This window comes from Priapulus caudatus, unplaced genomic scaffold, assembly GCF_000485595.1.
Source record: "Priapulus caudatus unplaced genomic scaffold, Priapulus_caudatus-5.0.1 Scaffold177, whole genome shotgun sequence".
Classification (NCBI taxonomy): Eukaryota; Metazoa; Priapulida; class Priapulimorpha; order Priapulimorphida; family Priapulidae; genus Priapulus; species Priapulus caudatus.
In genome coordinates, this window is record NW_014577238.1 from 375989 (window position 1) to 388595 (window position 12607).

The following is a 12607-nucleotide window of genomic DNA, read 5'->3' on the forward strand; positions in this document are numbered from 1 at the left end:
TGCCAGTTACTCTAGCATTCGTCAACATTGCATAATCAATGGCCATATTATTCCTTTAAGTGATCGCTGTCTACATAGGAAGTGTCCACTCACCAGTGGTGTAGCCAGCTATTCCAAAAACAGTTTTGATGATTTCTGGCTGGTCTTCACTTCCTTGATTTTCTGTGGAACGAGAGAGACAACAGACACTATATAGGCATCATTAGCAGCAGGTGATTTTATATGGAAATAGATGCAGTAATGTGATAGATGGTGTTGTGTGGCTGCTTTAGCTACAGGCACCGGAAGTACTATGGCTACATTACACAACATGTGTCTCCAACTTACAGAGAGAAGTTTGTTTCGGATTCCAATACATCCATACAACTTGAATGTTGCAATTTTCTCAGTACAGTTACTTGAAATTTCAAAGAAACAAAAACATTTGAACACAAGAAACAACAAGCACACAACAAGAACACAAGAAACAAAAACAAGAAGGAAAAGCTGCATCTTTTTTACATTTTACTCTCAACCTATGTGCCAAAGCTTAAATCTCAAATGCATTTCCCAAGATTGGTTTCACACCAGGAATCAGTTTATTGCTTTTACTGGTTAAAGGGTCAGAGACTGGCAGCATTGGGATCCAAGCTTGGACACCACTGGTGGGTAAAACATTGGATAAGCAGCCGTACGGTCTAGACTTAGGTTGTAGAGTGATGAGGTCAATGCCAGGTGTAATTGTAGGCACCAGTCGGTCAACTCATTGTCCCATACTCACTCACCAGCCTTTATATGGTCAACCTGACAACTGACCATAGTGCTAGTTATCCAATCATGATGATTTGATATGCAGAGCCAGGCTGGGTTGCCTGCTGTCTCCAGGCCATTTAAGTACCTAAAATACACCAGCAACACTATACTTGACATATCATATTGAAAACAACTTATTATCTTGGCGTGATTATGTGTTATGCCTCGTAAGTGCCTAGGTAGCACATAAGGCAGTGACAAGTCAAGGCGTTATTATAGCATCGTAAATAACCGTGACAAGATAGCAACTGTTTATCGTGAAAATGAGGAAACAACGTTACCTACTAAAGAACTGACCATACTTACATGATGAGTCTTTTTTGCTCCTCTAAAGGAGCAGGAATCTGCGAAAGTTTGTTTGTCAACTTCTGCTGCAGGGCTTGTATTCTTTGCTCTACATCATCGTAAACTGCAAACATAATTCTCAGGTTAATAGTGACCTCATGCTAGCATTTATTAATTAGAGCAGTAAACAACAGGAAATTGTTAAAAGCACTAAACTCCCACAAGAGCACAAACACATGTCAAGTAAAAATTGACATATTTACAATTTTGTTCTTGCTTCTAAACAATTCCACTGCTGTCATCTTGAAACACTTACCATTTGTGAATATTTTCACTCTAGTATCCGAAAATAGAGATTTTGCTCTGCTCCAGTCATTTATCACAATTTCTATGTCGCCCTAAAAATTTGTTTTAAAAACAGAATATCATCAACAGCAACGCCTAATATTTATTTCTCAGAGACAAGTCAAGAATATTTCACTATTATTTTTATATACCTTTTTGTAACAAACAAGTGCACACTAAACCAAGATGTATAGACAGTTAACACAACACTGGATTAGGTCCATAAAGCATTTACAATTAATTTCAAGTAAACTGCATGGACACACATAGCACATGACAAAGCACAAGTGTGAAGTACCCTCTGTATATTCTTCTCGATGCTTCCCGGCAGACTGAACAGGAACTTGAAGCGTAACAGGACGTTGAGCGCGTTTCTGATGGTGTCCGCGCGGTCTCGTCGCTTCAGCACGTCTTGGAACAGGTCGTTGGCCATGCCGAGGGCCTCTACACACACACACAAGCATGTATCAGAGACGATCTGCCATTACAGATTACAGGTAGGTCCTGTTTTACGACAGGGTACTATTAATTAGCTGTTATACCTATTAATACCTATAATTACCTATATATGGTAGATGCTGCAACAAGAACTATTAATTACCTGAGAGAATTACTTCAGCTTGATCAGTGAGATGACCTTCAGATGCCCTCTGGTCAGACATGATCATGCCCTGTAATGCTGCACAACAAGCAACAACGTTACAGAACGCGCAAAGGCATAACGTGCAAAGTATCGCCCACACAAAAGTGGACGCGTCGCGTAACTTTTTGCAGAGACGATGACCGTCGACTTTCTCTTCGTTAGTAGCAATAACTACGCGCATACAGCCGCGACATCATGCAGATACTACGTGGTATCAGTCGCTTAAATGAGTAGAGCGCTGTGGTGTTCACAAAATAATTAAACAGATTCAGATACTTTTCAGTATCTTTATTTCTAACGTCCAACATGGAAACTGGCTGCCCCCGGAAACTCTGTTTCATTACTTCCTTTCTCGATAGGTGGCAGCATAAATACAGTATCCTCAATACATAAGCTTTATGAATGATTCATATGCCGATATTGCGATATATCAGCATATCGACATTAGAAGCGCGCTCATACATGTCAGCGTGTTTATGCACTCAGTGAATGAATCTAGGTTGTCCTTCACAAGAGATGCTGGTCCATCGAGCGTGTGTGTCCTACGTCTCTGCATGTGTGTCAGACCCGCCTTTAGGTCATCAAAACTGAAATTTGACATGAGAGTGGCTTTTACACCTAGTGCTAATAACTACGGAGTTTAATCTCCATAATATAAAATTCTTATACTTGTTACAAAGGGTTATAGATTAGGGTTAGATTAAAATTTAGATTATAGTAACGATTCTGTTCGACTTTAGTTGTCCCTGTTATGAAGTTTATATATTTAGTGAAACCAGTATAAGAAGTTGAGAAGCTCGAAGAGAAGTGTTGATAGCATCTAGACTCCAATAAGCTCACAAGCCTCTGACCGCTCTGTTAATCCGCAGAGTCCTTAAAACATGCCATTTGAACAGTGTAAGCAAACTGGATTCGTATCTCTTAATTCACATGGTTTTTGTCTACATCACCTTCTAAAGATGAAATACCAAGAAGAAGAATGGAATGAGCACATTTGCAACTCTCACAACACATAACTATTACACCTGCGTTCTGTGATTTGTAGGCTCATAGAAACCTTCATAATATAGGAAACACATTTATGACACAAGAGATAATTCAATCGATACCTGGATCCTTGGTGATTTTCTACCAGAAACCACTGAGCTACGAAATCATCACTATTGAGATTTCCAGATCCTTCGGGAAATAACTCTACCAGTTCATGTTCGGAGATCTTCTTGCTAGAAGATATGTGTAAATCAATAAATGAAGCATTAGCAGCAGAAGACTACTCAGTGACATTTTACAAATTTTGATAGTGCTATCCAAGTATCCCAATTCTGAGTTTCCGTCAGTTTTAAATGGATTACTAGATTGCTAAATGCCAATGATCAAAAAAATGTTACCGTGCCCAGACCCCACGTAATACAGTGCCTGTTACAGAACCCAAGGTTACACAGATGTCCATAAGCTTTATGTTCCAAAGACCATTACAGAACATGACTATGAGGTGTCTACTACATAGAAATCAAGTGATGATGTTTGACACAATGGTGCATAGGGCATTGACATGCACCTTGCTGCTAGCTTTAGAAAGTAGTAAGCAGTAATAAGTAATAAGTTAGCAGTTCTGCAGAGCAGTAACCGGTCTGACTCAACATGGAACAAATAGCTTACTGAGTTGCTTCATCTGACAGGCCTAGAGGATCTTCCTGGGAGACAATAGGCGATTGCACCCTCCTGCTCTTCTGCTTGTCAAACAATCTGGACTCATCCACCCATACGGCTGACTCCTGAAGAGGGCCTTCAAAACACATTAGTCCCAAGAAATTCAATGTAATTAAATACTGGTAGCTGCTTTTCTGAAACATGACAGATATTGGCACAGGCAAACCTAGTTGTTGCACCATTTAGTATTCACCATCATTCCATACTTGGCACATATAAAATTCACACGTAAGGGTAAATATCAACCAAATATTGTCCATGCTGCTACTTGTACCTGTTTGCACAAAGAATCCTCTGAACTTGACAGTACAGGTGCCGATTCCTCCAGACTTGGTGAGAATGATCACATCACCGACACCTTTGCAGGGTCCAGTGCGAGCGACCAGCTTGCTAGATGACATCCACTCCATGGTCATCACACACTCCACCCCACATATCCTGAGTGCTGTCTCATTGAAAAACATCACAGGAAATCATAACATAAGTTATCGAGTGTGCAATGTATAATCAAACTATTTAGCAAATCACACATCTTAATGAATTTCATATCAATGTTGGCAATGTCACACAATTAAATTCAGTTTAAAAGTATCACGGTGCATTTTGAAACTTGATAATAATGTACTACAACCGTAATTTGGATTAAAGAAGCATGACTGCAAAAGGAATTTTTACTAATAAATCTAGATTTTTAATGATCTGTACAAACTATAGGCATCTACCTGTTTAGCTAACAATACTGTGAATTTTTGCCAACAACTGAACAAGAACAATTGTTTAGTAGATAGTCCCAATTTCTGAACCAGTATGGCCAAACATATGCACGCACACATACGCTTCATTGTACGCCAACATTTGGATGCAGAAAACGTTGCAAGAGATGAAGCATGGCTCTTTTATGCCCACCATGCTTGCAAGCTGTATCATGTATGTGAATATTTCAGCAAGCATAACTTCACGTGCATCATGTCTATATATGGTGTGATTACTGTAGAAACTGTACGGTGACAGTACCTAATACATCTTGCGGATTAACACCAAGGTTTTCGCCTCTTATGATTATCTTAGTTCCTGGAGGACCTTCCTTAGGCGATAACCCTGTAACCTTAGGTGGCTCTGCTTGTCGGTTAGTATGTAACATCTTGCCTTTACCTATAATACAAACATGAAAGATATATAATTATATGTTGCCTCATTACCAAATATTACTTAGCACATAGCACTTATCATAAGTGATAAAAGAAAACCATGCTGAACTTGCTCTGGACCTGGCTATTGCTGCTATATATTTTTTCCAAACAGTTAGCTATAGGTGGTCCAGTGGTTAGCGTATCCACCTTTCACTTCGTAGGATATGAGTTCAAACTCCGGCAAGGGCAGAATTTTTCTCACTGTATAAACTAAGATATTCAGCTATCAGTATTAAGTATTATTATTAATCATATATATAGCTATTCAATTTATAAATTATAGTAATACTATACTAGTAAGTAGTATAAATTATAATCAGTGTTGTTTAGGTCTCGAGGCCGGTCTTGGCCTCGAGACCGTTTTCCTTAGTCTCGGTCTCGGTCTTGGCCTCGGAGTGCAATGACTCGGACTCGGACTCAAACTCGAGCCTTCCGGACTTGAGGACTCGGGTCGAGGCCGGCTCGAGGCCACTACATACATATAGTACACAACTGTACATGTTGTAACATGCAGTTTACAAGAATTTAAAACTAAAACTCCTAGGTTTTCTAGATACACGGCCTAATCTTGTAACGTTTTCAATGGCTCGATTAAGATTCTTGTCCCTTTGGTTTGAATCTGCTGTCACTTCATCCCTTTGCGCTTTTTCTACCACTTCTTTCTCTTCTTCTACCACTTCGAAGGTACTAGCACTCTCTCATTTGGTTCAACAAGCCGTGTCATTCTCGTAGAACACAAATGAATCCGATGCTTTGACACGTTTCGTATGACTCGTGTCTCTGTGTTTTCGGCTGACTATACACTTTCGAATATCTACGATGCACTGTTGCGATTCCTAATCGACAAAATGACGACTTACGCGTAAGTCGTCATTTTCCTAAGTCAACACAAATATGCTGGTCCCAAAAGTGCTGACTTATGCAAGTTTTTGTACTTTCTATTTCATGCAAACAAGTGACAGATCCAGGGGGCAGGAGACACCCCCCCCCCATTTTTGAACAACCACATACATATAGAAGTGAGTGCATGGCCTTGTCGGTCTGTGCCCCCCTTTTTTTTTAATCAAAACTGGACTCGGACTCAGGTGGCGCGGACTTGGACTCAAGTGGCGCGGACTCGGACTCGGGTGGCGCGGACTCGGACTCAAGTGGCGCGGACTCGGACTCGGGTGGCGCGGACTCGGACTCCGACTCGGACTCAGACTCGAGGGGTGCGGACTCGACTACAACACTGATTATAATATAGTACGGTATTACTATTTAGTAATAGTAATACATTTTTAAAATTTATGCTGAATGTATGGCATTTGAACAATTCTGGAGCACTTCTGGAGTGAAGCATATTAAAATAAAAAATTATTATGAAACTGTTGGAACATTAATTCAATACCGTGTGAAATTAATTCAACGGCTAATTGCTATGCTGTAGTACCAAACTATGGGCGGCGCGCCGTAAGCTGCAAACTTGCCATGAAGTTCAACCGCCATACACTGTGAGTGTCGTCGTCGTCGTCTGAGAACAATATGTATATATATTGTTCTCAGGTCGTCGTCGGCGACTCGGCGGAGGGGGCGGCGATGAGCACTGTCGCACAGTGGCACAATCGCTTGCGTAAGCATCTGCGGTACTCTACTGTTTCTGAAAATAAATAATTTTTAACGGTAAAATGCATAGATAATATTTTATAAAATTAGTAAAAATATAATCTAGTTTGTTAATAATTATATTTTACATTAATCTGAGATAATTTTATGGTATTTTACAGATATCACGAATCATACGCACCAGAGCTCGATCGGTGCGGAGTATACTTCGATCGGTGGCCGGCATCTTGAAACTTTTGATCCATTGCTACGAAGCATCGAAATATCACGTATTTAGACACTACTTTGATATTTGTAACTGAATTTTAAAATCATTAACATGGAGAACATTGAGCGCGATAAAAATATGCAGAAAGGAAGGTTACACCTTTTGAAAAACAAAGGAAAAGATACAGAGGTACGTTCCGCCGGGTTCCCTTTTCACTCGCCTTTGAGTTTTGAGTTTTGTAAATTGTAACTGTACTTGTAAGTTGTAGTACTACTAGTAGGCCCTAATCTCACTACTCCTGCTTAATCCTAGTGTGGGACCACGGTATATATAGTTCACATATCTGTTAAACTAATCCGGGGTGCCAACTGGAATTGTCCGTTTGGCAGAAAGTGAATTAGGTTATTATTTTCGCAGTGGCTGGATTGGCCTAGAGACTGCACATTTCCATGGAAACGGAAAATGGACGGAAATCACTGAATCACCCCCTCTAAAACGGAATCACCATAACCTCCCAAAACACAAAAATAACCTTTAAAACAGCTCAAATCACTCCCAACACACACAAAATGATTATGAAAACATCTTACATTTACATCCAAAAAAAAGAATACATTATTAGACGGCCTCACTCCCATTGAGAACACTGACATAGACAGTTGTACTCGCAGCTAGGGCCTGCATGCCTCCCAAATCCCATTGGTTGATACAAATCACGTGCCTGAAACTCATGTTTTAATAAAACTTTTATGGTGCATTGTGACCCTAACCCTAACACTAATTACAATTTAATTTAAAAAATTAACTATATTTGTATCAACGAATGGGAGTTGGGAGGTATGCAGGCCCTAGCCACGAGTGACAGTTGTGATGTATTGTACAGTATGCTGGTGACATCTATAGTGCGTTCGATTTGCATCCCCAGAGCCACCTGGGTTAACCTGGGTACGAAATCGAACGCATCTGGGTTAGGGAAGATAAACGAACGGTTTTTGGGTTAACCCGGGTTAATTATCATGGATGCCAGTGGCAATAAAAAAAGAATAGCAATTGCAATCTTATTATTAATGAAATCTAAGAATGAGTTGCTTAAGGATAGAGAGCATGTCCAGTAATAAACATCATCCTATCCACTGACCGTCCTTGAGCAAAGCAGTCATTCACACTGCTACATTCATGCAGCACTGATCCCGCACTGATATCGTCGCCATGCATGCGTGTTGTTTGCAATGGGATTGTGGATAATTCCCCAACCTCCCCCCCAAGTGAGCGACCTCGGCGAGCCGCTCACTTCTTCTTAACCGGGTTGACCCGTGGTAACAAAAAATCCACCGTGACTAGCAATCGAACGTATTTGGGGCTGCGCCGAGTCAAGCGCCAGTTAACTTGGGGCAAGCAAATCTAACCACTACTATGTGTAATGTAGAGACATCAGTGTGGAAATCAAAAAAATTGTGGAATTATAGTAATCTCCGAGACGCGAATGCCAAATTTTGAAGGCGGAAATCTTGCAGTCTCTAGCTGGAGCGTACGGCAGAGCTCGGCCAACCGCCTATCTTACAGTCGCGAGCGCTAATGGGTACGGCACGTCCATTTCCGCATGCGTCGCTTTCCCACAAAAAAATGCTGTTGCGAAATTAATTCACGATTTAATTCACGATTAAGATTTTCATATAAAGATAGCCGAGTCGGTTTATAGTTAGGGCTTCAAGGATAGAGAACATGGTCCCAATAAAACAATATAATTTACATCAATATAAATATAATATTATATCAATATAATAGGTTATGGTTAGGGTTAGGATGCGGTTAGAATTAGGGTTAGGTTGAGCACATTGGTTTTATTGGACCATGTTCTCTATCCTTGGGCCATAGTTAGTGGTAGGGTTAGTGGACTGTTTCTACTTGTGTGTGGGACTGCCGTACCCGTAGCCTCGAGGCATTAAGATACGGCTGCAGCGCATGCGTAGTTGGACTGGCGTACTCGTAGCCTCGAGACATTAAGATACGGCCTGCCGTACCCGTAGCTGCTGCGTATTATACACAATCAACTTGAGCAATGTCACATGCACTAATGAAGATGGTCAGCAGTTTGATCAAGGATAGTTTGGGAACCAGCAAATCTGTTTTTCGAATATATGCTAACTGATTCGAGGTTGCTAAACATGGCTTGGGCACCCGACATCTCTTCAATGTTCATAAGTGTGAAGTTATTGCATGAAATACTCAGCTAACAGTAACACGTTCTTTATTCCACTATTTAATATACTAGTATTAAAGCCCTACCACTTGTGTGGAAAAAATGTATCATGTGTCACTGCCATGCTACTTTATGTACCATGAAAAAATGCACTACATGAAAAATATACTTGAATGTTATGCCTTTAAAGGATTATATTTCGAAAGCATTGCACAAAAATGCACAATCTGAAAAATATACGCGGTGGCTGGAGGTACGGCAGCCGTCGTTTGTTGAAGCCCTTTTTTGGGATTAGGGTTAGGGTTAGGTTCTAGCTCATCTAAACTCTCAATCGTGAATTTATTTCCCAAGCTTTATTTCGAAATCTGGCGCCACCCGCCGCCATCTTTGTCTCGTTAAGTATGAAAGCGAATGGACTGTCGTACCTCCAGCCTCGAGACATTTAAGATATGGCTGCTGTAGCCACCAGCGAAAAATATAGCAAAATATAGTCTCACGTCATGTAGCAGATATATTACTGATTACACCAACTTGAAAAATACTAGGAATTTATTGCTGTTATAGCATAGTGAAATTGCGCGCTATTTTGCCGACGGCCGCGGTTCAACCCCCCATATAATCAGTCCGCTTGGCCTATTCAAAATTTATATTGCCTTTATATCAAACAATATTACCAATTTGCTGACTAGTTTTTACTTCATAAGACTACTCTACTCTTAATACAAACTGCAAATGAATACTATGAGTATACCTAATAAACACAAAGCTAATACTTTTATTAATAATGCAGGGCTGAAACTAACGCTCGCCCGCGTCGCCGAGGCTAGTAGAAATGCAGTAAAGGCTAGAGAATGTCTGGTCTGACCAGCCCTGTTGGCGAGTGGGAATGCCTACCAGATAAAGCATTACTAGTACTTTTCAGCAACTACTACACCGACCGAAATAGTAATAAATAATATAAAATTTCGCTGGTGCAAACATAATAAAATTGCCAAAACCTAACTTAAAACAGCTTCAGTACCTCAGACAATAAAATCGGTCCAACCACCATGCTGCTCTATTCACAAGCTCATGCCAATCCCCTCACAGTGTATATACGCAATGCGTTTCTGTTCTACTTTCTGTTTACATTCGTGGAACCGTTAGTTAACTTTGGTTTACGTTTCAGCTGACCTCAGGGTTAAACACTACAATCCCTCCCCTTTTCAAACGAAGATTATTTCAATTTGACGGTTGCTAAAATATCAAATTAGAAACTCAAATTTACTTATACGGAGTTGGAATCACCCTGGTTAATATACAATGCCAGTCTCTGGTCTATATTAACGTGAAATAGTTAGTCATGTTTTTGTCAGGTACTGTTATGAAAATAACCTCTTTAAACCTACATTCCTGTAACTGGTACCTATTCTAAGCCTTTTATAATACGATGTTCATCCTAACACTAGCATAACACGCTTCTATGTGGTTTATATTCAGTCAACTAAGCAATACAACTATACAAATTCAAACTAACACAAACAGGATAACTCTACTTATAACTCTATACTGTACTTGTACTAACTACTAACAAACTCTGTACTTGTAGTAGAGATATTACTAGAGTAGTAAGAGATAGTCACAAACGGTTCAAATTAAACAATGAACTTTCATATTTCCGTAGGCTGACTACTATAGTTACTATAAAGGAATTATTCTGCTCTTATAACATAGTACTGATGATTGTATATATGTAAGTATATATATATGTATATATTATCAAGAGCTAATATACACCTAGAGTGTACAATGAAAAACTGGAAATAGTGCTATTTCACGGGCAATATATATCTACTGAGGCCTGTGGAGGCATAGATTACGCTCCAATATCTTGCCTACGGAGTATCGTAGAGACATAAGCGTGGTCTTATTTTAGAGAGCAAAAGAATGCTGCTTAACGCAATACCATGAACTTAGTCTATGAACCGCATACAAAGTAGAATAATATTGCCGTGAAATAGCACTATTTCCCGGTTGTACATTCTATGTATTTATTAGCTCTTGATATATAATATATATTATGTATATTTATATATATATATATATATATAATATATATATATAATATATATATAATATATATATATATATATATACTAATATATGCTGAATCTAAATTTCCACAGTCAAGGAATTTCGCAAATGCATCTCGGACGTCTAAAATTAAAACCCAGATCCACCCACCTCACCCCACCCCCACCCCACCCCCCCAAATGGCAAAATTTTACTCACTGCGTAGCCTCAGCGCGGCACTTCAGAAAAAAGTAAGGGCTGGGAGATATTTTTAAGGGCTAGTAGATTTTACAGGTCACTAGCCCTGCTGGCTAGTGAACATTTTAGGTTAGTTTCAAGCCCTGTAATGTAATAAATTGAACAAAATTAAGAGCCTGTTCAAACTTGTAAGGTCCTGTCCAATTTGCCTAAGGGCACAGGGTACGAAATTAACGGGAGTCCAGGTATGAAATTTGGCAATTTTGCCTCTGACAGCAAGTAAGGCTGCTACTTGCTGTCAGAGGCTGTGCCCTCTGACAGCAAGTAGCAACACTCTGACAACAAGTCTAGGAAACCGAACGCGTCGATTTTCTGTGAAAAATCATATAAGTTATACGACTAAAAGATAATGATATTGATTAACATATATACAATTATTTTTTTATTATGGTATCAAATATGAATAAAACCAAGATGGTACAATTAATATGAAAGTTTTTGTCAATTTAAAATATTTACATGTAATAAAATACAAAAAGTCCAGACACAGAGCAGCAGTGAGACACATTGTTAGATTATTTAATCTAACAATTGAAGACTATCTGTCATAGAAATATTGATTTAAATTGCACAGTAGTGGGGACTGACTCAACAGCATACACAGGTTTCTCATTTAAATTGCACAGTGACTTAGTAATCGACAAACATTGAAAACATATGAAGAATATATACAAAGTACTAGTAGTAAAATCACACTGAACCGTGGTGATTATTGCTATTTCGTGGGATAGGGTGATTGTTTGTACTTGTGTGTATATAAGTATCCGATGCTCGGACGAATATCCACGATATATATGTCCTTTAAGGTCGTGGATATTCGTCCGAGCATCGGATACTAGTTCGGTGGCGCTATTCGTCCGAGCATTGTTGCGCATCACTACGAAAGGTTATACACTCAGGGCTTGCCCTTAACTTTTTTTTCAGGTGGCCGGCCGGGCCACTTGAGTATGAGATTCGGGTGGCCAAATGGATTTTCAGGTGGCCCGGTTGCTACATTTATTAAATAATTTATTTGTATCCTAACTATGGGTAATGTGTTTAGGCAAATAATCGCAATAACATAACTAGATTACGACAACATCATAAAATCAAATCATATCGTAATCAAAATCAAAGATGAAACAACACTCTGGTATCATATGTACGCACAAGTTTGTCTTGAAGTTTGAACTCGTGGAGAAATGAATTGCGCAACGAACCCACACAGCTGATGGTTATCGAATGGATTGCACGTGCACTACTGTTTTGATTTAGGCCAAGTAAAGCATTCAGGAATGAGAATCTTCCGCACATCCGCGGAAATCCGCGGATTTCACAGT

The 12607-nt window shown here is 39.5% G+C and overlaps 2 protein-coding genes across 4 annotated transcripts in view; one reads left to right on the forward strand and one right to left on the reverse strand.

Moving 5' to 3' along the window:
- LOC106806743 (exocyst complex component 2-like) overlaps positions 1 to 6569 on the reverse strand; it is a 24131-nt gene extending 17562 nt beyond the window's left edge. For 2 of the 3 annotated variants that reach the window (XM_014808787.1, XM_014808786.1), the window contains exons 1-12: positions 6435 to 6569; positions 4790 to 4927; positions 4050 to 4220; positions 3725 to 3851; positions 3175 to 3288; positions 2528 to 2652; positions 2024 to 2101; positions 1721 to 1866; positions 1394 to 1475; positions 1099 to 1201; positions 765 to 877; positions 94 to 162 (exon numbers count right to left, since the gene is read on the reverse strand). In XM_014808787.1, the coding sequence (XP_014664273.1) occupies positions 94 to 162; positions 765 to 877; positions 1099 to 1201; positions 1394 to 1475; positions 1721 to 1866; positions 2024 to 2101; positions 2528 to 2652; positions 3175 to 3288; positions 3725 to 3851; positions 4050 to 4220; positions 4790 to 4927; positions 6435 to 6453 (1285 nt within the window). In that variant the 5' untranslated portion in view covers positions 6454 to 6569. Of the gene's footprint in view, positions 1 to 93; positions 163 to 764; positions 878 to 1098; positions 1202 to 1393; positions 1476 to 1720; positions 1867 to 2023; positions 2102 to 2527; positions 2653 to 3174; positions 3289 to 3724; positions 3852 to 4049; positions 4221 to 4789; positions 4928 to 6397 lie in introns of all 3 variants that reach the window. The other variant, XM_014808788.1, reaches the window with a different exon arrangement.
- Positions 6570 to 6770: 201 nt separating this feature from the next.
- Positions 6771 to 12607, forward strand: part of LOC106806739 (importin subunit alpha-4-like) — a 31116-nt gene continuing 25279 nt past the window's right edge. Inside the window, 1 exon segment of the mRNA XM_014808784.1 lies at positions 6771 to 6967. Coding sequence (XP_014664270.1) covers positions 6890 to 6967 — 78 coding nt within the window. The 5' untranslated portion in view covers positions 6771 to 6889.